The sequence below is a fragment of the Larimichthys crocea genome, chromosome II (genome assembly GCF_000972845.2).
Source record: "Larimichthys crocea isolate SSNF chromosome II, L_crocea_2.0, whole genome shotgun sequence".
NCBI lineage: Eukaryota > Metazoa > Chordata > Actinopteri > Sciaenidae > Larimichthys > Larimichthys crocea.
The window spans coordinates 9,212,686-9,240,342 of NC_040012.1; the positions used below are offsets into that span (position 1 = coordinate 9,212,686).

The following is a 27,657-nucleotide window of genomic DNA, read 5'->3' on the forward strand; positions in this document are numbered from 1 at the left end:
TAATAATAATAATGATAATAACCCAAGGACACCTTACAATAAATGAGAGTAGACAGCAAATAACAGAAGCAAACCAAAAGAACCATAAAAGTATGTCAAATTACAAGAATGCAACATTAAAAACAGGTTAAAATAGGACAATGCAATTGAATCAGATGGAAAAGGCTACTTTAAACAGGTGGGTTTTAAGTGCAGACTTAAATTGTGAGAGTGAGTTAATGTTCCTTATGACGGGGGGGCGAGGTTATGGATGGCTTTGAATGTGAGCAGAAGGATTTTGTAGTTTATGCGGGATTTGACCAGGAGCCAGTGGAGCTAATGCAGGACAGGAGTGATGTGGTGGATGGAAAGGGTTCTGGTGATGATGCGGGCAGCTAAATTCTGGACCAGTTGGAGCTTATGGAGAGATTTGTGGGTGAGGCCAAGCAGGAGGGAGTTGCAGTAGTCCAGGCGGGAGGTGACGAGGCTATGAACCAGGATGGCAGTTGTATGAGGTGTATATATGTTATAAAAAATAGGATTATACTGGGGTTCAGATGTTTTAATTCATATTGTGTGTGTGTATCCATGTCTTGTGCACTTCCCTTAGTTGGCCTCTGATTTACTGAAGCTGGCAGGGAGAGATAATCATAAATTAACAGTACTAGGGGAGCACCATTTGGATATAAAACATAATGCTCATTACTGAGCAGAAAACCAAAAAGGAATGTTATGATATTATCTGTATCAGGTGGGAGGTGTCCGAGACAGCCCATTTTTAAAAAAATGTATACGAACCAACTGTTAGAGCTCCTCAGGGAGCCTTTTCTCTGTAACCCCTTTTGTGTGTTGCACTGTTGCATTTAATTGCTGTACATGCTTAAGGTTGAGCTAATTCTAACTACTTTATATACTGTTGGGTAGTTTAATTTACAACAGAGGCAGAAGTCTACTGATGTGCTTGCTCGCTGCTCGGTCCTCCCCATCCTAACACACAGCTCCAGCTTAAATATCATTGCAGCTTTTTTTCTGTGATTTGTAGTTATCAGTTAGTTTTATTGTTATGTACAGCAATAATACGTTCATATGACCAGGAGGGATTACATGAGCTGTTTCAGCAACAATTTAAGCTTTAGGATAAAATAATTGGTCGACTGCTCATTAAAAACTCGAATGTATCAACAGGAGAGCTGGTCGGCAACATAAAACAAGCTCCAACAGAGTGTTTCTTAAATTCCATTTTATAAAAATGAGTTTTTTTCAAACTACAGCAGAGGTTGTTGCTGTGCTTGGTTGTATTTGGATAAGCGATAAGTATGTTCATATAATTAATAATCCAGCTGTCATTAAAACTAAAGGCTCACTGATCAATTTTCAAAATGCTACACTGACATCAACATTTCATCTTCTACATAATAGTTTTAATGGAAATATAATATCTCTAAGAACAAAGGCACCATTTACAAATTGGTTTTAGTTACATAATCTGGACTAAGCATCAGATGAATCCATCGTGCTGTCAGTTACATTTGTCATCGGATCGTGGTTATCTTGGAAGAAGTTAAAGTCAGATTCAGCTCCACGTTGTGTGCCCTGGAAGGAAACAAATATTTTTTTAATCATCTGAGTTCTGTGGAGGCTGATCAAGATGTTAAATTAAACAAATCCTGTTTACTTACATCTATTTTGCAGTCAAGGAGGTCAAACGCATTGTTTTGGTCAAGTGCGTCGTTACTCAAAAGTGCTGACTGATCCCTAAAATGTACAAGCAGAAAAAAATCAGACAACACATTCTGTGTTTTTATATGTCAATCATTTATATATTTAGTCAACTGCGTACATTGCACGACGCTTCCTGTTCAACATAAAGACGGAGATGAAGATGGCGACTCCAGCTAGCAGAGTCAGACCAACTGCCAGACCAATGGACAACGGGCCTGCAGACACAGAGAATCATGATGAGAGCACAACATTTGAAATAAACTCCTTTCTAACAGGAAGCTCTTGGCACACTACACTTCCACTGAGGCTTAAAAATTACTTAATTTTAATAATTTGCATCAGAAATTATGTTCTTGGTTGTTGCAATCAGCAACTACACCACTAGATGCCACTAAATCCTACACACTAGACCTTTACAGGATAAGATTGATGATATTCTAATTTTTAAATGAAAAGACCAAAACGAACAATGAATTTATCCCACTGACAAGTATGGCATGTGTATTCAAAGCCTTATATATCTTTGTTCTGTATACAGAGCTCCATTGTAGTCTAAAAAACGATGAAAAACACATAAATGAGTTACACTATTGCAATGGCTATTGTCAGTCTGACATACTCACACACATTCTGCTGCAGTAAATAACTTATATATTAACCTGCTGCTAAATTTGTCTCTAACAAATGCACTGTTTATATATCTTTGTATGATATATGTCTAAAGTGACCAGCTGTTTTAGGGAATTACTGGAAAACAATTTATTTGTGACCCAGTTTAGAGATTCTAATTTTCAGGAGCAAAAATGTGCATGTACGTCTTTTCATGGGATTTGCTGACAGTGAGGAAAAAACTGCTGGCTATCAATCATATCAATTCCAATGCATACATGTTTAGACTAGGTCTAGACAGGGGGTAATGATTTCTGTCAGATAAAGAGGGTTTCAGATTACCATTATCATCATCAGGAGGGGGGTCTGAGTAGCAGCCGCCAGGCTGGATGCTGATATCATCAAGAGCGACATCCCCACCTGTATTCATCCCTCTCTGATACACAAACACAAACTGTGAAAAGAAGAGAATTCAGTCAGAAGATTCATGAGTAAACACTGCTGTTGATGATTAATGTGTAAATAAAAGTTATCACTGAAAGGTCCAGGATGTTAAAGCTTATCATAAGATCATTATTACCCAGAATGGTTCTTTATGTTTAATAGGCACATTAGCCTCCTGCCACTTGTCTCCCTTGTTTCCAGTCTCAATCCACTTCAGAGTCCCTTCTTCGTAGCCACCAGAATGCATTTCTCTATCAGACAGGATAATGTTATCAAATGTTATCAGAGCACTGGTCATGTTTAATGTTGCTTACATGTTACCTGTCATTTATGGAAACTTTCAGAGTCCCAACGTGGTCACCGTACATGTGGTACCAGAATCTCAGACAGTGACCTCTTGTGGATGGTTGGAACACGTCACTGGTCAGGAAGGACATGTCTCCCCACTCACCCACTGAGCTGTCCACATACAGATAATAACCTGGTGGAAACAACACAAATCACACACAAATAATGAGAGAAATGACTCTTATATTCATTTTATAAGAGGATATAATCCACAAAAATATTTGTAACTGGTGCGCTGCACTAAAACTACAACCTCTCTTCTTCTTTACCTAGAATTGCAGAGTTAAATATCCACATTATTACCGTGAGTTGAGTTGGTGGTGTGATCAACACTAGGTCCGGTGTTTGGGTTTGGCGAGGCTCCTCTCCCACGGAGCCAGTCCTCCTGGTCAACATCTCCTCCCAGGTTGCTCCAGCTACACATGTTGGTCTCAAAGTCGCAATGTCCAGGAGAAGGACACTGAACATCCGTCAGATGAACATCATCAAAAGCCATATCTCCCTCCTGGGTGGGGCCAGACTTCACACCTTCCACCATGATCTGAAAAACAAGGATGGAAATGATCATACTCTTCTATTATTCTATGGTTACTGCACCCAAATGAACAAAGCCATGGTGTACAAATTACAAAACATTCTCACTCACTCTTAGTAATATTTAATCAGTTATGTGCAGAGGTTCAAAGATTATTTTATATTGTGATCATTTTTAGGATATTCTCCCCATAATGACTATTAGACTGTTTCTGGATGTTGTTTTGGGTGGACCTTCGTGACTCACCCTGTAAGACTGAACCCGGGGCAGAAGTGATGCCTGTGCGAACCTCCACAGCCGGCCTTGGTCTCCTGTCTGAGAGAAAATCAGATCTTGCTTCCCACCTTCACTCTGCTGGTAAACGTTCAGCGTCCCCATTCCTTTGCCATACATGTGGTACCACAGTTGCACGCAAGCTCCTTTGCCTGAAGGAGTGGAGGAAGGAAACCCAAATTAATTATGATTTGATGGCTGATATATCGAAGGGAATATCCAGAACAACAACTTCTGTTCGTCTTTTCTTACGACTGCTTAGATGTCCTGATATTTGTGTTTTATTGTAGTCAAAAGTAGTGGAATGTAAAGTTTATTTACTCAAGTACTTGTACTTCAGTACAAATAAAGACCAAACCCATTAATCCTGCCTCTGTGGATTCATCACACTTTGATTCAACATTGGAGAACACACTGGTGACTGTCTCACCTGCAGGGTACAGCGGTGAATACATTTTAGCTGTCTGGTGGTCGACGTCAGCAGCAGAGGAGGACAGGTAGTAGTAATGGCCCGTGGGTGTGTTGGTAGTGTGGTCGCTGTCTGGCCCAGTGTTGGGGTTGAGAGTGGAGCCCGACTGTCTGACCCAGTCAGAGTCATCGGTGGTCTCCTGCTGCCAGTTACAGCTTCCCTCCTCAAAGTCGCACATATCTGCAAGTTTTGGTAAGCATTAGAAAAAGTGTGCATACGTTTTGCAGAGAATAAAAATGGTAACTCAAAGTTTAGAACTCAATATTGCTAAAATTATGTGTATAGGACCGAACTACAGAAAATGTTCTCTTTTACATGTGTGACTTTGTTGGACCCTTAATGCATAATAATCCTGTTGCATTCATGTACATCTCCATCTGCATGCTGTTTATATACTGTATGTGATTCATATGTTCTCTTTTGCCCTATTCCTCCCTACTTCTTGTTATTTTCTTTGAGTTTAGTAATCATTTTCCACTAATAATCTTCAACATTTTTCTACATCACCAACAAATCCCACAAAAAGACCAAAACCAGCAGGTGTTTCTCAGCCTGTCTCACTCTCAGTCTCGAGCACAATTTGTTCCCACTGAAGGCGTCACAGCAGCAGGACGTGGGATGTGGGACTGACTCATGTTCATTATAATGAAGGAACATGTCACCCAGTGCAACAGTGTCTATTACTGACGTGTTTTTAATCGTTTTTGAATGGAGGTACAGCACAGAGAATTAATATTTATATAAAAGGCTTACAATATAGCCCGTTGTATACTTTAAATAAAGGGTTATGTGTATCAGGACATCTCCATGACCCAAGATTTGATCAAGGTAAAGAGAGAGATAAACATTTTTTTATTTAATTGCCTATTAGAACAAGTAAGAGAGGAAGATGTGGTTGAGAGGATATGATTCACTGGGGAGACAGTAGTTCTTATAAATGTGCCTTGCTATGTCTATGATTTTCTCCAGCTTCAGTCTTATTACCAGAGGCAGGACATGGTCCACTGATGAGGGAGATGTCATCAATGGCTATGTCTCCCGCCTCTCCTCCGACTGTAGCCTCCAGAATCAGTTGGTGGACGTTCTGCACTGTCACGTGAATCTGCACCAGCAGCCACTCATCCCCTTGATTTCCTGATTTTTGCCACACCTACAGGAAAGACAGGAGGCTGATTCACTCGTCACAATGAGGATGTGAGGAGGTTTTTTGCAACACAGCGGTAGCACAAACTGTGCAGCTTGCACTCGGTATACGATGCATTAATGTCATTTTGCAATCGGCATTTCACAACTATGCGAAAGTATAATAACAAAGCAAAAACCCAGCGGGAACAGTCACATATATTTCTCAATCAACCTCAAAGCCGTTTTTCTAACATTGTAGTAAAGGGAAGTAATGTGTCCAGACTCAAAACACAATTAAAGGCCTTCTCTGACCTCTGCTATCTCTTTGGTTGATACAACATACAGCAAACTATTTGAAAAATATTAACTACATGCATGTTTTACCACTGTTTTCTTCAAGGGATCTGTTGTTTGTAGAAGCAGCCTGAAGGACCCCACAGTAGCTCCAAACATGTGGTGCCAAAATGTGAAACAGTATCCCTTTTCACCAGCAGGTGGGAGCAGTGGAGACTTTAGTTGGGCCAAATTTCCTTTTACACTTGGCGGGGAACTCTCGATGTAAATGAATTTCCCTGTGAAACAATATAAACAGCAGATTTCAACCTGTGCACATGCAACTCTCTCCATCCACTCCAAGCAGAGAGTGATTTTAGAGGTGAAAATATCCAGTGTTTCACAAAAAAGGAAAACACTTCAAATCTTATGACTACTTAGATTCATCCTGTGACCACCTTGGGGTGCCCTTAGCCACTGGTTTGAAACTACTGCCATTAAAAGTGTAACTGTTTGTAATGTAATTATGTTTTACTGTTAAAGGCTGGAGGGTGTCTGTAATCATTTCACACAATCAATTTAAAGTGAGTAACGTTTAAAATGCAGATAAAACAAACTTCTCACAAATAAAAAGTTGCATTCATAAGCAATATCCAGTTTGGTACATTTGCTCAAGACATTACTGAATCATTTTTCTGTCACTATGACTCTATTGTCTGATTACAATAATGTTCCAGTAATTGTGATGTGTGTGACCACAGTGACCATAACTGGAAAACACTGTTCAGCAAATGTTACCAAATCTCACCAAATTCTTACAGGCAATGATTAATTTCACAACGAGTGCACAACACCACTATTTAGTGATTTGATTTAGGTGTTTAAAGATGAATTAAAGTGACCTTTGCCGGTAGTGTGGTCGCCGGCAGGCCCGGTGTTCGGGGTTTCAGTAGGACCAGACCTGCTGATCCAGTCTAACTCATCTTCAGCTCCCTGCACCCAAACACACAGACCATCTTCAAATGAACAGCCACAGGCAGATAAAGCTGAGGAGGGAAAAGGAGTTTCTGAATTAACCCAATGCTTTTTTTTTACAAAGTAGACGATACATGAAGTGATTTTCTCACATAACTTACATAACATAACTTAAAAAACATAATTACCTGGTGGCTTGTATGATTTTTCACAGTCCACGAAAGATATATCATCCACAGCAACAACAGGATCAGCAGTGTTTGTCTGAGTCATGCTACTGAACCAAACCTAAGAACAGACATGTTGACATTCATGCTTTAGCTAAATTAGTGTCCTTATCACCAAAAGAAACGCTGAAATAAACTTCAAACATCCTGTTTATAGACATATTCTGGAAAATGCCATGCAGTTACCAACCTCATGCTACTTTTTTGTTCTTTTATACATTTGCATGACCTTTTTTACTTCATAAAACACATTGCTCAGCCGGCTGTGACAGGAATATATTAAAAAGACTGTTCATCTGGACATACACTCAGTTGCCAATGCAGTCGAATACAACAATCCTGCAGTAAATTCTACTTTCAAGGTTATATGTAATAATGTATGTTTATGCATTAGCTCTCCATTCACTGTGAATATACAGATGCCTGACATATTAAAGGAGAAGCACCACAAGCTGCCATGACAGCAAAATCCCCACTGTAGGCATTGGAGATCTTTTTTGATAAATAATTTGAATATTTTCTAAGTATATTGCTCTGAATATGTTTGTATGTGTATTGTGAACTTACAAATAACATGATGTTTAGTTTGATTTCGATTTTATACATATTTTCATGCTGAATTATTCGAGTACATGAGTCTTTATGCCTACTGTAACCACTTGTGAAGGAAACTGTCAACCCATGTTTAATTTTTTATTTTTTTTATGTAAAAGGGGATGTGGGAAATAACCAAATAAAGAGTTTAATGTCTCTTTCGTCAGCATTAAAATGCAACTGTTCAACTGTTGAGTGGGCACTCGGGCATAAACCTTATAAGACTGCTGGTGCAGGCCTAGAGGCAGATGCTCCGGGGTCCAATAGGAGACAGTGTTGTGACTGCGTGACCACAGGATTGCTTCACTCCCTTCAGCTTGCTGCATAAGCACTCTGAGTGACCCAGCACTCTTTGCGCTGATGTGGAAGTGAAACCTGCGTTTAGGAAAGAAGGAAGGAAGAAGGGGAGAGTGTTGGATTGGGAAGAGAGTTGCATGGTAGTGGGGAGCATTGAGCAATTCATACTTCAAATACTGAACAAATATTTTACTGACATTAGGGATGATCAAAAGAGAAATGTGGCCATCAATGCCGTGGTTATCACTTACAGAATCTGGCAGTAGGGAGATGAAGGGGAGAGCGTTGGACTCTGGAGTCGGGCCTCACTCTGTGTGGACCCCTGACTGAAATTCACTCTCATGTAGTAGCCTGAGAACGCAGGAAAGCATCCTTTATCATCAACTTAAAACATGTTGAGGGAAGAGTGTTTCAGCATCTCTTCAATAAACTATCCAATAAGCCACTAAAGTCACCTGTGTCTGTGGTGTGGTCAGTGGGTGGCTCGGTGTTGTTACTGGCTTTCAGTCTCTGCCAACGGGTCTGTCCTTCACTGATGTCAGTCCATTGGCACTGGTTATTCTCAAAAGTGCACGGACCTGAAAGTTTAAGGAAAGGCGTGAGCAGCGGTGCTCGGTAAAAGAGGGAGGTGAATATCGGTTCACGGATCACGTGTTTCTGAGCAAAGTTTTAAAATCTAGATAGAAAACAAATGTGCAATGCCTTAGCTTGACCATAGTGAGATATCTTGTACTGTTATGTCGCTCATTCCACCTTAAAACAATCTGATGCAGTGCTTCGTTACAGTCCAAGCAGTTACTGCAGTTTCCTTTTCAGCTCTGTTTTGTGGTTAGCCTGTTGCAAATCTGACATGTTGTTTCTCAGAAAATATACTGAAGTGTTCAGACTGCATAAGGGCAGTACATTCAACATATACGGTGTATTTTTGGGTACCGTAACATTTTAACACAGGTTTTAGACAAATTCAGGCTGCTCCACACTCCAAACATACAGTATAACACCAAATCACACTTCTTTTCTAACGTAATAATTTCATTTATATTTCAAAAATCAATGCAAGATTCAGCCAAACACCATGTCATGTCATCACAACCTGACATACAAGTGTACTTTGTTGAGTGTCTGTGGTAAGCAGAAACCTATTTCTCGTCACAGTCACCATTTTTGCAAAACTGCATGATTCAACGTACTGTATAAACGGTTTTTATCTTTTGCCTATGTAGCAGAAAAATTATATTTCTCAATCAGTGATGACATGGCTAATCTAAATGGGTGTTATTGTGCTGACATTATCAGCCTGCTTTATTGTCTAATAGCCTGTAAATAAATCCACCTGAGCAAACACTTTCAATGTTATTATAAGATGTGCTGACACAATGGTGGAATCATTTGCATTCCAGGTCTCTACAGCCTGTTTTAGATCGATACAGTATACACGCAGCTCACCGCAGCCATCCTCGTCCTCCCCCTGGGGGCAGTCTGGGTGATAATCACACTGTAAGGTTGCCAGGATACACTCAGCTGACCGCCAACAGAAAAACTCTTTATCCTGTATCACCAAACAAAAGAGGAAAGTAGCTATGGATTATTTAAACAGAGTTATTTTATTGTGTTTGCAGCCACGAGCTTGTTACGTCAAGTAGTTTACCTGACAGGGGTTGGTTGGTGCAGTTGAAGTTGAGGCTGTGGCTGGAGACGTAGGTGGGGAAGAGGTGGGTGATGTGTCGGGCAATTTGTTGTTATCAGGGTCAAACACACACTCCCTGGAGAAAGATATGTCATCCAGTGCAACCAGCCCTCTGGGACCGTCACCTGGTTCATATCTGAAGACAATCTGAGAAGGAAAAGAAGCATTTTGACCTCGTTGCTACATTTTACCTTTGTTATCATGAAACATTAGTGATAAAACACGTCATAAACAAAGTGTGAAAGTAAAGTCAAGGACAACTTTGTGATACTGATACTGTCCGGCTGTTCATTTCCATTTTGGGTTTGGTCTCCACTAACTTGTGAAGATAATATTACCCATAGATCCCACCGTCTGTGACACTGTTAGTCTCCATATTCATATCTAGCTTCATATCACACCAGGAAAGTTTCAGAAGTGTAGCGTTTGCTCAGATTTGGTAGTTTTTCCTTGGTTTATATCCTTCTACCATGACCTGTTGCAGCAGTTTGCACAGGGTGTTTTATTTTGAAAACTGACTGGATTCAAAGCTGTTTCTGTGTCTGTCTTCTGATCATCTGCTCTGTGCTGTTTGACGTGGTGTCAAAAACAGAAAAGTTTTTCTCAAGGGAAGATGTTTCATATGACATGTAGTCACATGACTCACACTTATTATTAAAATAATTATCACAGCAGCTTTCAAAATAAAATATTCCTTTATGATAGAGTAAACAACCTGAGAACATTTTCATAAATGAGGCTCTGGTTCTCTGTAATTAACTGCCTCTGTCCTCACTGACCTTGCTATTGTCCGAGGAGGAGAATGTGACCTCTGCTCTCCGCCAGCTGTAGCTCTGTGAGTTTTCTCTGATCCACAGCTCAGTGTCGTCACTTCCAGACTGTAGTGTCCTGGACTGGACTGTCAGTCTGGCTGCAGCATCATCCAGGCTGAAGAAGAAGAATCTCATCTACACGGATACAATAAGAGTCACAAAAACAAAGAAATACAAATATTGATTTGGCTGCAGAGTCAAAACATACACAAATACACATCAGAGAGGCATGTAACATGATTATTTAACTACACACACATTTTCGTAATGAACTGATCCATTTTTAATTCAAACTTCACCCAATCACATCCTGTAAAAACTGCATCTTTTCATGCACCAACATGTACTCACAGTGCAGTTAGAGCTGGGTAGTAAGGTTTTAGAGAGAATCTCTAGAGTTTGCCTCCTCTCTGTCACAGGGATGATGTAGTGTCCTGTATAATAAAATGAGACAATACAATGGAAAGTTACAGAAGAAACTTAATTAGAGGACTTCAACCTTCTTGTAGTTAAAGAGTTGTGAGAATGATTAAACTACCAAACAGCTCAGAGAGTATAATATACCTGCAGCAGAGTTTTTGGTGTGATCCCTGTGAGGCCCATGTACAGGCCAAGCTTCCTGTCCTCTGTGACGGGTCCACTTAGCTCCAGGTGTGTCCACATCACTCTCCGCCCAGGAACACAGGTCCCGTTCAAAGCTGCAGCGCTCCACAACACCTTGTTGCTCTACATCATTATTAATATTATCATCAGGTAAAAGGGAGTGAGAGGTAGAGAAGTTATAAACTATTAAACAAGAACATCAAACTGTTAATGTGTAGAGCTCCAACATCGATTAATCTGCTGATTATTTTCTTTAGTAACAGATTCATCAATCGGCTTATAAAACATCAGAATGCCCATCACAATTTCCTAGAGCCCAAGGTGACGTCTTTAAATGTCTTGTTATGTTTGAACAAGAGTCCAATATCTAAAGATATTGAATTTATTCATATGTATGACAAACAAAAGCAGCAGGTCCTCATATGTGATGTCTAAGACAGACAATGTTTGGCATTTTTGCTTGAGAACTGTCACACTAACTTGCAGATAAATTCATATTCCGATTGCAGACTTTCATATTTTCACTAATGTTAATCATACAATTACATACAGACGCATCAGGAGTGATATTAGGACTTGTAGATAGTAAAAAGTGCGTGAAATATGTGATGTGATATACGCTGCCATCCAAAGTTTTCCTGTTTAAATCTGCACAAGTTTAGATGCAAAGCTTCCATATATCCTTATATTCTTATTTAAGAATGCTCAGAGTTTCTTTGCCTCTCTTTGCCCTTTGTCTTTTTGAACCATTGTACAGTGTTTTGTTCTTTTGTTACAAGACATTACTTTTTTTGCAAACTTATGCAAAATGCAATCAAAAAGCAAAAATAGTCCTCTCAGCCACTGAATCAAACTTTTGTGGCGTGTACGTTTGTATTACCCAATATCAAAATGTCAAAGTTTACTTAACATTCAACCTTTTTAAAGGAAATTATGAAACAAAGTTTAAAAGTACACAGTGTGCAGAGCCTTGATAATTTGTAACAGTGAATTTATCATTTCAACATTAAACATTTGTGATGTCTCACCACAGTTGCTCTCATCAGACTGGTCCCCACAATCATCACTGAAGTCACACACTAGGTTGTGCTCCACACACACACTGTTGTTGCACGTGAACATATTCTCTGGACACGAGAGTTGGGGCTCTGAGAAGGAAACCAGAAAACTTTTAATTTAATGAATGTGAATCTACTTTTTTTTCCTGCATGTTGGAGTGTGCAGGTAGAGCAGGAACACTACCAGGCAGGGTGCAGTTGGTGAAATCTACGTCATCAATGGCGATGTGTCCAGGCTTGTTGAAGGCCCTGGAGCCTTCAAACAGAATGACGAAGTCCTGAGGTAATCGACCAACCGTTACCTCACCGTGATGCCAGAAATCTCCATGGCTACCAGACAGCCACAGCAATGTGGTGGTCCTGGAGCGCTCCTTAAGCACCACGTTCAGCTCTTCTATATCTGTAACAGTGTGCGGAGTTATGCAGAAATATACTCACATACAAAGAGAGCAAGAACGTTTGATTTTACAACATACCCTCTCCAAACATGTTGTAGTAGAAGTGTAGTGTGCAGGTGGCGCTGGCCTGTTTCATGGTGGGACTCTGCACGGCGGCAGGGCTCATTTGATCACCTCGTTCAGGTTTCACTGCCATGTACCAACCTGGATGAATCACATTAGAAGAATTATTCTTCCTTTCTTTGCACAGTTATCAGTAGAAAGTAAAGCAGTAGAAAGTATGATGCAGTGGTAGTGCTACCAAATTCAGTGGAAAAGGCCGGAGGTTTTATTGTTATGTTGGATAACTATTGAAACTTAAATACAATACACCAACGTATGCAGTGATAAAATGTTTGCTCTGTTCTTGGGGAATGATTATTTTTGGCGTGGTGGCACCATAATTCATCAATGTCCCCCTTTTTTTCATACCCGTCTCAGATATTTAAACAATATTGGGACATATCATGGTACGATGGCACGTGACCTGACAGCATAATTCAATAATAAATCACAGAAGTGTAGATTTAATGTTTAGCATAAGCATTAAAAATCAAGGAAGCCCGAGCTTGAACAAAACAAAGATGAGGATGTAGAAACTGTGGCTAACATTATCCACATGCAGCACCGGTACCATACATAATGTAAAAGGGGAAACACAGGAGAAATCTCACTTCCATATTCAACTTCTTTTACTCTTGTAACAGACTTCTGATTCACAATATGTAATATCCAAAACATGTTTATATAATCACAAATTTATGATAACAAATGGCTAAAAAAAAGAGTCTGTACTGTCAGTGAGCTCTGTTTAACAGTAATACAGACGCAGATAGCCTTTCTTATTGTAAATAAAGGCACTCTATCAGGGTTCAGTATGTGGACTCACCCAGCTCAGTGCCCACTGTGTGGTCCACAGAGGGTCCAATGTTCTCAGAACCGTTCTTTCCTCTCATCCACTGAAACTGGCCAACACTGATGTCCTCCCAGCCACATGTGCCGTTTTCAAAGTAACAACCCACAAATCCCAAACTTGTTTCATTTACTACAAGAAAAAGAAAACAGTTCATTTTTTTATTGAATTAACATCAGATACGTTTCAGTAATAAACTATGGAAAGTCAAGTACCTTGACAAAGGCCTGGTGTGACACTGATGTCATCAATAGCAATAAATCCACTGTTGGTAGACTCTGCTTCAATCAGCAGCTGAGCATGAGATCAAAATCAGTGAATATGATAAAATATCTATACTCTCTGTTATTATTATCTCTACCACAGAGGCTGTGTAGGTTACCTGGAAAGGTTTGTTGTTTGTCTCTACAGACTGAGAGAACCTGGTCCAGCTGCGTCCACTACTGTTACTGCTGAACATCAGATCCTCCTCCGACGTCCCTGAACGCTTGTACACCTTTAACGTCCCCGAGACACTGACAAACAGCCAAATGTCACATTTTTACGTGATGTGCGAGATGAGATATGTGAAAAAAGTAAATGCCTCGGGTCAACATCAGTGAAACCTGAAACCTTCTGCACTGACAGATGAAGGAGAGATGAGGCCTCAAGAGGGAACACTTTCCAACATGTTTCTTCATTTCCTGTATTTAAAACAACTGATTTCCTTTGTAGCATGAGTGATTGGTCATAAAATGAGATTAAGATGAGATGGATTTTTTTTTTAAAAACAAGTAAATGTTGCCATTGTATAAACATTTGTCTACAGAATTGAACATGAAAACTCTAGAGCTTCTCTTTATGATTCAGGGAGGGCACTGATTTGCTGTCAGCACAGTTGATGGCTCTCTCTATGTTCAAAACTGCCAGCGTTTTAAAACAGACTTCTGAAAATAAACCAACAACATTCGGGGAATAGTGTCTTATAAAAGCCACATAAACCCTCAGATCATTGGTACTGATGCGCTTCAATTTAGCTTTACCAGCAGAGACACTCAACTAATCATTTTTTGAGTCGTGTCTTATTCACAAGTTAGATCTGTGTAAAGAGTGAACTCTGCCACAGAGTATTCTTAGTCTTGCACAAAGTGAGGCAGGTGATTTATGTCTGAATGACATTTGCGCACACTTCCTGAGGAAGTCAATGAGGAAACTAAACAGGATAAAGTGCATCCGAAGAGTTGTCACATACTGTATGGTGTGAAAAGGGTGCTGATTTGTAATTTTCCTTTGCTGACCTGTTGTCCATATGGTACCATAATGTCAGACAGGAGGTAGGGTCTCTCGGTTGGATCCATTCTGACAATACTTGTACTGGACTGATGTGGTTCTGGTGCAGAGATGAGCTCAACAAAAACCAACCTGGAGGCGAAAATAAGAATAAAAAATATGGAACAAAATGAAAGACTTTCTGTCAATGCAAATTAGTTGTGAACGTTTTTTCATTGATGATAATTTTGGCATTAAACTCTAAGCACATCAGGATCAACATTAGCTGGACAAAGATGATCATTTTTAATCAATTTAAAGCCTTTGAACAGACAAAAGGAAACGGTGCACGGAGAGGAGGTAATGTCAGCAGGCATATAAGTCAGGCATAAAAAGAGAAGTTAATAAGTAACAGACTATGTCAGTTTAACAACTGTTAGAGCGGCTCACATTAATCACACATTGCAACACTGGTAGCTGTTGAGCTGATTAGCCAAATTTACATTCATTTAATTCTTGAGGGTGGTCACATTTTCAAACACCAAAGAAAAGAAATATGTGAATGAGTAAAGTGGGTGCAATCTGCAGTCATTTAAATTTAATTTTCATTATTATTTATTTTTGTCTGTTGGATTGATCTTGATGCGTGATCAGTATTCCTGACTGTCATGTTTATTGTGCCCAGAGTTTTATGTTCAACAAATCAACTGAAAAAAAATAAAATAAAATAATTCCTGCTTGTTAATTTAGATAATAATAAAAATTTAAATGAAATGTAATGAGAAAAAAAATACAAATAATCTAGAGTATATATATATCTTTTATCATTTTAAATAAAAATCATCATGTTAACTCCAGTAATTGGCACTTTTAAAGGTGCAGTCACAGCTGTATATAAATAATTAAAGCTGCAATCATCGTTTGTGGAGTTTTTTTGAGCCAAGAATTTTTTTTTTAAATAAAGAAGAAGTGGAACATGCTATACACACAGCATTGACATACTGTCACTTTATGGAGTTGTTATGGTGAATGTGCAAACAGTTACAAACAATCCAGCAGACATGGAGCAACATTAGCATTTGTAGTTCAAGTCATCTGACAAAATGAAGCTGATCAGAGTGGCAAGACTGAACCAAAACAGGAACGTAGTGGCCTGTAAAACCAAAACAATGAGCTGACACATGCTAAAATGCTCTGCAGAGCTGAGGGGAACTGAGTTAAGAGTTAAGGGATTATCCTTTGTGGGTTTGTTAGTACCACAAGAGTGACCCCTTTAACATGAAACATTTTTAAATATAAAATAAATATTTGTGTCAGTTTTAAGGCTTTAAATTTAGGAAAATTAAGCACAGCTTCAGGTGTGGTTATGAATAAAAAATACAGACAAAGTTTAAATTATTACCAAGAGATTCACTTTGTTTACTCTTTGAGTTGTTTTTATTGGGTACGATATAGAGACTTTTTCATTGGTTTGTTTGGTGTTTAAAGCTGGGATTTTTGCTACAGTTGCATGTTTATTTTTTGTTGATCTTATCGTACCCTCCGCGGTCTGAGTGGTGTGGTCTGTTGGTGGACCCTGGAAGCCTCCACTAGCCAGCACCCAGTCATGTCCACCTTCTTTGGGGATGTTGACCCATGTGCACTGTCCAGACTCAAAGTCACAGCTGCTTGGAGGACTGCAGGCTCCATTCCTCGCAGAAATATCATCTAATTTCACTGTAGTGTTGGTCCCAGGCACATGGAACGCTTTAAACCCCACCTGAAGAAGACATTAAGCAATTTTTAGCAGTTCACTGACTTGATGTGAAAGAGACAGTTTGATTTGCAGACAATGTGAGGAAAGGGATCATTGTAAAAACTGGCTTACACGAAATTTTGTAGGGGAGGACACAGTGACCTCTGCCACCTCCCAGCCTAAAGAGGGAGCTCCAGATCGTTGCCAAAGTGCATCACCCAGCTCCCCGTTCCGGTGCACATGTACAGTGAGGGGATTATAAGGCCCTGAAGGTAACCAGTACCTGAACATATACAGATGATACACAAACATTAAAATCTGCATCAGATAGCAGTGTGTAAACGTGTGTGATGGCAACATTGGACTCACCAGAAGCGCACACATATGTCTTCAGTTGAGGTTAACTCTGGTGTGAGCAGCAGAGCTTCTTCAGTCTGTGCCGTGGTTGATGTCATCACAGTCATATAGAAACCTGCAGCAAGGAGCGTTAGAGCTGTTTCGAATGCACTCACAGTTTACAGCATGAAAGATGTTTTAGATTATTTTGCTCACTGTAGATTGTCCTTTAATTATTGACACCTCAATAGACTGTCAAAAGAAACAAAAGAAAAACCATAACTGCAAAATTTCAAGGTAATCAGTCCAACATTTGTTGAGTCTAACGGAACAACACTGTCGTCCGTAGAGCTGCACAGTGTTAACTGTCATTTAATAGGTTTGGGCATACATTACATACTCTAAAACAAGCAGATCATTCAAACAGTAATGTTCCATTCCCAGACACAGAGGCAAAAGTACCCAGTATTTCACAATAAAACAGCACAAGTCAGAATACGCAGCAGAAATCACACCCCTGATATTGCGTGGTGCCAGTTCCTGAGTGGAAAACTAGTGCTCAAAAACAGCTTCAACTTATGACTTACAACTGATTCGCTCTACATTATGAACTTCTTTTAGTTGTGGTGAGACTCTGATGCTCTGCTCTTTCAATGACTCAACCTGAAGTTGTTGAACAGTTTTCTTCTCACCGTTTTCAGTTCCATATGTGTGATCCGCCTCATATTTTGTGCCTCTCTTGTGACCCCAGCGACCCAAGTGACTGACGTCGCTCTCAAAGCCACACGTGCTGGAATCAAACCCACATGCATCTAAAATGGTGTAAAAAGGGGCAAAGTTGTAATAATGTCTTTATGGTTTCGACTTTATGTGAATATCATGTAATGGTGGGTCTGTGTTTACGTACTCTCAGTACTGCAGGCCCCCTCCCTCACTGTAATGTCATCAATGGCAATGAATCCTCGACTGTTGGTCCCTCTATGGCCAGTAAACATCAGCTGTGGAAAGAGGAATACATATAGCATTCAATACAAGAGAGACAATGCAACAAATGGAGTGCATATATTTGTGTTTGTGTATTGCGTCTTGATGAAACTACAGTAACAAGGATCTTAATAAAATAAATGAAATGCATGTGCAGATTTAAACCCTGCAGATAAAATCTGACAATATTAGCTGTCTATAAATTAGTATCATTGTATATTTTAGTAGATAAGAAACAAGAAATCGCAGTGCAAAGATATGACAGAGACTATTTAAAACAAAGCCGTCACTATATTGTTTCTTCACAAGAGAGATTTTATTTTTTAATCTCAAAATTCATTTAAAAACAGATTTAAGGGATCCTTATGTGTGTTTGTTTACATTATGTCAATATAGGGGAGAATAAATTGACGACTGATATCTGTATCAGCCTAAAACACATTGTTAAATATGTGGTTGAGTTAAAACTTACCCGGGTAATTGTACTGCTCATGTTGATGGTTACTTGTGCATTAATCCAATCTGGATTCTGGGTCCCTCTGCGAGTCCACACTAACACTTCAGAGGATTCCTAAAACAGAGTAAGTCATTATAGCTTGAATGTAATTTAAGCAAAGCCAGCAACAGAAGGTTTAAAGTAGTACATACTGTTTCAACCAGCAGATCCAGGGTGGATACCGAAGGCCCGAGCATGTGGTACCAGAATCCAACACAGAAATGTGACGTAAGACTGATGACAGGAACAGAGACGACCGCTCGCTCCTCATCTTTAGATCCAGATCCATTCAGCAGTAAGAAGAAACCTTCATATATAAAGAAAACGTAAATTGTATTAAGCTTGAATTGCTTGTAATGCGATAAACAGTCCAAAACAGCAAAATATTCAATTTACAATGAAATAAAACAAAAAAATCATAATTTGAGGAGGTGGAATAAGCAAATGACTTAAAACAATGCACTCATCAGTACATACAGGAAAATGATCACCCAGGCAACTGATGTTCTGTTGTGTTAACCACATACACCAAGTGTTGGTGCCTATTAAACATCAATACCTTGATTATTTCCAACAGTATGATCATACTGCGGCCCATCCCATGGCTGGTCCACTTGAAGTCCGATACTGAGGGTCCAGTTCACATCATCACTGAGCTCCTGGACCCAACTGCATAGACCTGTTTTACAAGATTTTATATCTTAGAATTTGTGACGTAATGTGATGAATAGACAATAGAATATTTATTTAAATAAAAAAATATAAAAGTCAACTTTTTTGCATTTGGTTTCTTTCATTTATTCATTCAGGCTTGTAAGTGGCTCATGTTCTAACTTATACACTGATCCTTTCAGTTTTGCCTAAACGTAGCCCTTTGAATTTTGTTTGCCTTCCTTGATTTTGTATCCTTGAATATTTCACTAGTAAAGACTCTTTACCTGAATGGCCGCCTCCTGAGTTGTGCATTTAGGCTGTGTGTTTTGAACTGTGGCCTCAAGTAAAACTCAAATATCCTCTAAAGACTGGAGAGATAATTTAACATTAACATGTACTGTATATATCGTATTAACAAATGTTTGGAGAAACTTTATTTCTAATTGCAATGAGTTATATTTGGCAGTGTGGCACTGGGACAGAGCACACCTTCCTCCATGTGCATGCATGGAAAGCTTAAAGGAGGACATTAAAGGAGGACCTAGGATGAAATGTTGTATCTGTCTATCTGCAAGGGATTGTGCGCAGGCCTGCCTGAACTAACGCTATGCTCACTTTGTTTGTTCAGTCATGAATCTCCTTCCCCTAACTATTAGCCTTTAAAGCCCCCTCAGATAGGTTACTATCCCCTCCTTATCCTTCAAACATGTACTCCATCACATTCCCTACAGTCCACATCAGCAGGTCTAGTAACGCCACCAGCCATCAACCTCAGCGGCCTTCTCCTATGCTACACCCAAACTCCCTTCCCTCTCACATCCAAATATAGGACTCGCAGATTTTAAAACTGCTCTTAAAACACATATTTTTATACTAACTTACTCTTTTTAATTATATAATACAACTTTGTAATCCCCTTGAGAAAGCTGAATATTTTTGTCTCTCAGTCTCTTCTGAAACCTTGTTTTTCTCATCACCTTGTTCAAAAGTGCAGTCCATGGCGGAGGCAGGAGCGGCGGTGGTCGTGGTGGCAGGGTTAGGCGTAGTGGTTGGGATAATGTCAAAACAAGACTTGCCCCTGATGATGTGGACATCGTCCAGCGCCAGGCTATCGGACACTGAGGTTGGCTTGTAACAACTGGCTTGTAAAATAATCTGTGATAAAAAATGATGGTTCATTTAGAAATGTGCGCTGGTTTATTTATGGGGAGTATTTATCGGGGTGTATTACTGCATGTAATGATACCTGGTGAGGTCCTGATGCATTGTAATCCACCCTGTCTCGGATCCACGTTGTATTCCGATATGCCGATGTATTCCACACAGGGCGTAGTCCAGCAGTCTCATTCACAAACACTGTCAGGATAATGTCTGAGGGTCCTGGAAGCACCAAATTATTATTTGGCAGGAATATTAGGACATACTCTTTTGTTATCACAGATTCCTTGTCATGGTATATTTAGTGCTGTTATTTTATCATCATCTATCGTGATTTCTTTTCTTTTCGTATGTAAAATTACACTCCAAGTATGTATAGAAGTGTATGTTTTGTGACCTCATTGTTTAATGTTCAATGTGGTGCTGATATCTTGGCAAAGACACGCCTGCAAAATAGCATGATTTGGAGATTTTCAAAAGAAATCTAGCTGAAATCTGAACATTTTGGTTTCTAATTTATTACCTAATCTAATATTTGTCAATATGAACTCCTCATCGAAATATAGATTTAGAACGTATGTAGATGTAAAACATCTCTACAGACCATCTAGCAACCATCCATCGACATTGTGCCAGATTTCCAGACACGCTTGGTCTACAGCCTCCATCGTCTCACTCTCCAGCCGGGTGATTTCTTCACGATCAGACTCTAATGGCATAAAGAATGCAAAGTGGCCTAAAAAGAGAAAAAAAAAAAACAACAACATAAAATATCCAGAATTATTTTCTAACGTTGCCTTTACAGATCCCCATTGTGGCTATATTCAGTCATCTGAAGTCTGAGCAGCTCAAATAATCACAAGAGTTACACGGTTTGTTAAAAAAGGTACCTATAGTGAATGAAAAGGAACATAGCCAGTCTAATAAAGTATTTATTGCTGCACTGACAAATATCTAAAATGATTTGCTCACAGTTTGTTCAAGTCTGTTAATTATAAAAAATCTAATGCGCATATGATCATTGAAACAGGTTGTGCTTGCTGTAACCATTCCTTCCGTTCAAACTTTTAATTTGTGATTTGGGGCTATGTAAATAAAGTATTCAAAGCAAATCCAGAAGTTTCTATGAAGCTACATTGGTCCGAGTTAGATGAATCAAGTTATCACAGTTACAGTATTTCTAGCATGAAACACTGTAAGGGAGGAAACATATACTGTGGATTTGGTCTACCTTTAATTACATTGAAAGCACATTAGGATGAGAGCTTGTATCAGCCAGTATGAACAGGAGGGATGAGTATAGCAAGAAAAATCTGTTCCAGTGATTATATGATGGCCATCGGAATATTATTTTAAGGAAGAAACATTGTGATCTTGTCTTTTCAGTTGAAGTCATTTTCCCTGTTGCTCAGCAATTCCTATTTTTGTGGACTGCAAAACACCACACTGATTTTTTTATTATGCTGTTAGTTAAAATATATAAGTGCTGACTTACCCAAAGCAGAATTTGTAGAGTGGTCCCTGTCTGGAATTAAATCACCATCACTTTCACCTGAGAGCCAGTCAAAGTCCACTCTGGACTCTGCTGGAGGATTGTTCACCCAACCACAGAAGTCCATTTCAAAGTCACAAAAACCTGCAAGGAATACACAGACACACACACAGCATGTATACATCATTTCATTCATTTTTTTTTTTTAACTTTAAAGTAAAGCCTGTAGCAGTCACTCACCTGGTGGAGGACAGGCACCGTTCAGGACAAAGAGGTCGTCAATGGCAATGTCTCTCCTCGGTCCATCTCCAACCACCGCTTCAAAAATCACCTGTCACTCAGAATGACATATTTAAACTTAGATGACCTGTGTTACTTCCACATAGCTTGGTCTTTTAAATGTGCAATAGATATAGATGAAAGAAATGTCAGTCTTAACACCAACAGGTACCTGATACGGGCTGTTAGGACTGAGAAGTGTCACTCTCCCGTGCCTCCAGTGCCTCCCCTGGTCTCCTTTTCTGATCCAGAGTGGGGCAGTGCGACTGTTCTTGTCAGTGGTTTGAAGATATACACTGAGTTCCCCCACTCCATTTCCCTCCATGTAGTACCAGAACATAAGGCATTCCCCGTCAGGGGCAGTGGGCTCCATCACTGCAGTCATTATTGCGCCTCTGGACCCGACAGGATGACTCCATAAGTGGGCACTCAGGTAATAGCCTATAAATAAGGTGAAGTTACTAGTGTTGACATTAAAAATTCACAGCAGATTAGTCCACTGAGAGTGTACCTCAAGAATTTGCTAACCTAGCTCTGTCCCCAGGGTGTGATCTGTTGCGGGTCCTGAAGAGTTGGCTGGCTGAGACGTTCCTGTGATCCGACTCCATGCAAAACTTGCAGACGGATCGGGGGTCAGACCACAGAGGGAGCCCTGGAAGGTGCACTCTCTCTCAGCCGGACAAGAGCCAGTCTCACTGATGGACACCGTTATGTCATCAATGGCTATGCTGCCTTGAATTCCACCCACCACGGCTTCTATAATAAACTGGAGAGCAATATACATTATTTTGAGTGTGGGTTTCAAGATAAGAAGGAGCTTAACTTGTTATTAGACATTAAGAATCAGATCTTTATGATACAGCTCTTCACAGGAGATATTTTGATATTCTAAATATCCTCTTAAAACCATCTTTGTTATGATCAGCAGATATATATATAAAAAAAGAGAAGAACACCTGTATTGGTTTGTCACTTTCGAAGGTCAGATCTGCAAATCTCCACTTGTTTCCCTGAGTGCCACTTCTCATCCATACGACCGTCTCTGCTTCACCAGAACGCTTCGCAATAAGCTTCAATGAACCTGAGAAATGCAGGAGTGTATGATAAATTTAATCAGGACTGTATGGAAAATAGCATTTTTTTTTCTGTGCATGCCTCTGGGTTAATCATGTTTAAAAGTGTAGCTATGGACAGTCAGGCACGTACCAATGCTGTTGCCAAATATGTGGTAGAAGAAGCTCACACATATGACTTGACCTGCAGGTCGAGGGAAGCTGATGAGTCTGGCTGCTGATGACATATTTAGGCTGTGTTTGGCACTCATCCACATGTAGTAACCTGCAGAGGAAGAAAAAAAAAGAAGCTAAGAATAATGTCTGTTTTCTCTAAATCATCAATTACAACTTTACTCAGTGTGTCGTTGTAGTTCTCATTGAGTATGAATGGTCGTGTACTTATATATTGTTGTAATTATTATTATTGTTTGTGCTTGTCTGGCGCACTTTTGCTTTTATTTTTATATTATGTGAGCAGAAGCTGAAGGAGATCCAGAAAAATACAAACAGAACATGTTCATACGGGTGTATTACAACATCTAATAGCTGCTGAGTTATTGGTAATTCAATACTGTAAACACCATCAAGATGCCGCAACGTACTTGCTAAAATAAAATTCTTGTTTATGTTGTTTATGTTTATAAAATATTCACCGTTCCCAGTAGGACCATTATATTTTCCATCACTTCTTTCCCACAAAAGGCTGGCAGTGTAGTCGTGGTACCATGAACAGGTGTCCTTTTCAAAGTCACATGAGAGTTGGTCTGATCCTGCAGGGACCTCTCCATCTCCACAGTAATCAAAACTGATATCATCCAGCATAATGTCCTTAGTGTCCCAAAATGAACGTCTGTATGAAAACTGCAGCTGTGGAAAGAGAAGTGTTTTACTCTACATTTGTTCTCAAAATGATTTAGTGTTTTACCCTTAGAGGAAAGCAGGTTGCTTTTACAACATTTTTTCTTGAGAAATTTCACTGCAGTCAATCTCCATAAGCCCCCATGTTAAAAATTTTACAACAGGAATAAACATGTGTACCGCCTGGCTCAGGCAACTGTTTTGGTCTTTATAGCAAATTTCCATGACAACTGTACTGAGGTTTTTTAACTCACCTGTTCAAATGATATTAAGTCTTAAAGTTATGCATAATTAACAACATGACTGCTTGATTGACAGGTAGGTGCCGTTAAAGATGACTTATTCGAGCACCCAGGCGTCATTCAGCCTGCCTTGGGTCCGCCGATGATGTATGTCTTTGCGAATATTTTGATTTACCAGGAGGTGGAAGAAGCAGTGTATCCAACACAGTGTGTGTAATGTACCTTGTTGCCTTTAAGTATACTTCAAGTACAAGGAAGTCAACTATACGTACATGGTAGCTCCATTTTGTCTCGAACTGCAGAAACCATCAGTACATCCAGTTTCTGAGCACTACATGGACCAGGTTTACTGTGTGTCTGTTTCAATTTATTGAGGAGTATGTACCAGGTTAATATTAAGTAAAATAATAAAACCTAAGGTGATTTATTGATGCAACGGGAGGAAATTGGTTGTCATACAAGAACAAAAACACAGCAGATAAGAGTTAGAGCAGGGGTGTCCAAACTTTTTTAAAGAGGGCCAGATTTGACAATGTGAAGATGCCTGGGGGCCAATATTAACATTTAAAAATGCACTGCTCTGTAACAATTTTGTTTTTATTGTCACAATTATATATATTTTTTTTTAAATGACAATGTAACCAAATCTAAACCAACCGTGACTGGCCCCCGGGCCGTACTTTGGACATCCTGAGTTAGAAATACAATAAAGATTAAGAAATATCAGGGAAGCTACACTGTGAATCTAAATTTTAAGTGACATGAAGTCTAAAGTCTCATATTATTCATATAAAAGCTGTTTATTTTTTGTCAAATTGGCAGCATTAAAAGTATTTTGAAATTGCTGTTAGCAGCTTCTGTTTGCAGTGTACCTATGAATGATGCTTTTAATACTGAAGAAAAAAAAGATGATTGCTTGAGCAAGTTCTGAAGTTGTAAGTAGCATTTTTTTTCTATGATTATTCACAATGGACATCAGATGATTATAAGGATATCCTTCATAAGTGGAAGTCACACTGAACCTAAAAATACTTTTTTATTTCATACTGTTTTATGTGTGTGTACTCCGATTTTAATGGGTTGACAATTTTTGGCAATTGGGTGCTCAGGTATTTGTTACAGCCAACACTCCCAAATCAGTGGGCCAAACTACAATAACTAACTTATGTTTTATAACTCCTGCATGCACCTGTCTCTTTCAACTCACACAGTATCTTTTCCTCATGCCTCTCCCTTTGTAACCCCCCTGCATCAGAGTTTGGAAACAGCATATTTTACTCACCTTGTATCCTCCTGGCTGATTACCGATGAAGGCTATGGCATTCTCCCAACCGTCTGTCTGTGTTCTAGAAATCTCCAGCAAGTCTCTCTCATCTCGATCTCTGACCATTGTTACTTTCAGGGATGTTGATGATGATGAGGACTTGTTTTCATACATATGGTACCAAAAACTGAAACACATTCACATCAAAATCTTTTAAATAATAGATCAGTCAACATATCTAATTGTAAAACACAAAACCTGGACTTTTTGTTTTTTGTACCTGATCTGGCATCCCAGGGCTGCCAGCTTGTCAACAGAATACTCCAATTTCGCAGTACTAGCACTTTTGCCATCCAAATGGATGACATGTCCTGTATGCAGCACACAAATATCCAATAATAATAAAATCATTGTCAGGGTTTAGATCTTGTAATCTTATGATAAAAAAATGTTCTTGCATGCGTTTTAAATTTATTAGAAGGTTAATATTTACCTGATGCACTTCCTGACGTGTGGTCCACTCCAGGTATTGAGGTGATGTTTGCCATCTGTCGTCTCCAGCGGTCACTGGTGTCGTTCCAACCACAGGAGTGATGTTCAAAGTCACATAAGCCTTATCAAGAAAGGGAGATAAGAATAATAAAAAAAACATCTCAAAGCATTAAAATGATAGATTTTGTCTAATTAAGTATTTTTGTTCCCTGTGTTGTGTTGGTTACTTTGTGTTTTCCTTCTGTTTTTATGTATTTCAAAGTTATATATCTTCACAAATACTACATTCAAAATTGACGTCTCTGAATCTCTTTAGTTACATTAGGTAAAAAATAATAATAATTTACCACAAAACTCCTGGTCTGAGCCACTTTCACAATCTGTCTTCAAATCACAGATGAGTCCACCAGGAAGACATTCTCCAGATGTACAGCTGAGCTCCCCATCAGGACAAGAGGACACGAGGACCAACAACACTACAAAGAAAGTTTTATTACAAACAAGAGGAGAATCTGAGGGGGACATATAACAATATCTTCTAATTGCTTCAATATCTCAAAGCACAGACGGTCCACAGCCACATTTTCCAAACACCACTGGCATTGCACAACTTGTCACACTGTAGTTTATATGAGTGACAAACTAGGGACTCCTTCCTCATCTTTGCACCTCTTATTTTACCAGTATTCCCATAAAATAATGTACGCCACCTTAAAGATAATACAGTGTGTGCATAAATCTTAGTTATAAAGACCCTTACCTGACAGCGGAACAAATACTTGCTTCATGACGGGATAGAAATGATACATGGCAATCCAAAGAAATGGCCAAATCCTTAAAGCATGATCACCAGCAAACATTCTGATTAACAGTTTGTGCCCGTATTATTGGAGTGCAACGTTTATTACAACAACTGATCTCCGGAAATTGGACCACGTGAATCCTTATCGGTATACTATCTTAAAGTTCAGCATGCACTCAGTAATCTAGATTACGTGTCCACAGGTTTATGACGCCAGCTGCATGCCGCACGTTCGCTACTTGAGTAAAGAAGAGCTTTAGTTTACAAGAATTACTCAATGTCATATATTACAAATGCTTCTGGTGACAGTACAGACGTGCAGTGCAGATGTTTCTAATCTGTCTGTTGGAAAAATATTAATGTGAATAAACTTTGACCTTCAGTAAATGAAGCATCAAACTCAGGATGAAGACACTCATATAAAAATATGCTTTTATGGTTAAGTGTATCTTTCAGTAACAAAGTGAAATAAGATGGTTTACCCTGTGACGGACTGTATGAGGTAATGGTAAAGCTTTACTGGATCTTATCTGACTTTTCAACAAGGAGATAAAAATACCAGGAAAAAGTGATTAAGTTCAACTTGATGAACTTTTAAACAACTCTAGGTACAGTAAAGGATTCAAAACACCACAAACCAGTGTGTATGTACCTTAACTGTTCAGGTTAATACACACACACACGCACACATATACACACACACACACCACACACACACACACACACATATATATACACGCACACACACACACACAAATTATGATTACACAACAGGTTTACAGTAAGCCAATAGCTGCTTAACATTTGGCCATGCCGGCATACCATTTATTATGCATAGGGGAAGGTCAGTTTAAAGGAGGTGGCAGGTATGACGTTAAATCTTTAGCTAATAACGAAACAGCAGCAGGTGGCAGAAACTATTGTAAGTGTGAGTAAATCTTCTAGCAGGCCACATATAGAGGTTACATAGGGTCAAGCATATGTCTGGAGATCATTGTAGTGATAGTGTTAAATCTTAGATCATTAGAGGACACTGACTTCTCCTTGAGTATGTAGGTTTGCGTTTAGGAAAACAGGTGTAATTTTGATCATTTCGTTTATCAGTTTGTGGTTTGGGTGGAAACCTGGTGTGGTTTTAAAGTGGGTAGTGGAATTAGTTCTGAAGGTAAATGCTGTCCACTT

The 27,657-nt window shown here is 39.3% G+C and overlaps 1 protein-coding gene across 1 annotated transcript; it reads right to left on the reverse strand.

The window, feature by feature from the left end:
• Positions 1-1,350: 1,350 nt before the first annotated feature.
• Positions 1,351-26,461, reverse strand: si:ch211-106h4.4 (MAM and LDL-receptor class A domain-containing protein 2). The gene is made up of 51 exons (XM_027291670.1): positions 26,434-26,461; positions 26,021-26,149; positions 25,675-25,794; positions 25,462-25,552; positions 25,200-25,368; positions 23,471-23,684; positions 22,969-23,100; positions 22,719-22,843; positions 22,291-22,528; positions 21,935-22,203; positions 21,724-21,814; positions 21,487-21,627; positions 20,596-20,727; positions 20,080-20,213; positions 19,811-19,988; positions 18,739-18,858; positions 18,332-18,486; positions 18,156-18,254; positions 17,607-17,697; positions 17,392-17,511; positions 16,733-16,835; positions 16,496-16,646; positions 16,168-16,387; positions 14,658-14,781; positions 13,763-13,895; positions 13,596-13,674; positions 13,357-13,512; positions 12,507-12,632; positions 12,215-12,430; positions 12,001-12,120; positions 10,934-11,095; positions 10,721-10,803; positions 10,337-10,504; positions 9,519-9,704; positions 9,317-9,419; positions 8,326-8,448; positions 8,122-8,221; positions 7,789-7,948; positions 6,941-7,040; positions 6,680-6,823; positions 5,889-6,076; positions 5,364-5,529; positions 4,341-4,559; positions 3,884-4,062; positions 3,406-3,643; positions 3,076-3,235; positions 2,891-3,005; positions 2,653-2,764; positions 1,820-1,916; positions 1,659-1,734; positions 1,351-1,572 (listed from the first exon to the last, which is right to left on the reverse strand). The coding sequence occupies exons 1-51, from the start codon at positions 26,459-26,461 to the stop codon at positions 1,471-1,473; spliced, it is 7,185 nt and encodes a 2,394-aa protein (XP_027147471.1). The 3' UTR covers positions 1,351-1,470.
• Between the last annotated feature and the right edge of the window lie 1,196 nt (positions 26,462-27,657).

What these genes read in the sequence shown, in the direction of transcription:
- si:ch211-106h4.4 (XM_027291670.1), bottom strand. Translation starts at nt 26,461, where the DNA reads ATGAAGCAAGTATTTGTTCCGCTGTCAG. An exon ending in CGATGGATGGTTGCTAGATG is followed by an intron (nt 20,214 to 20,595) that starts GTCTGTAGAGAT and finishes TGGTGCTTCCAG; the next exon opens with GACCCTCAGACATTATCCTG. An exon ending in TGACCACACCACAGACACAG is followed by an intron (nt 8,222 to 8,325) that starts GTGACTTTAGTG and finishes CTGCGTTCTCAG; the next exon opens with GCTACTACATGAGAGTGAAT.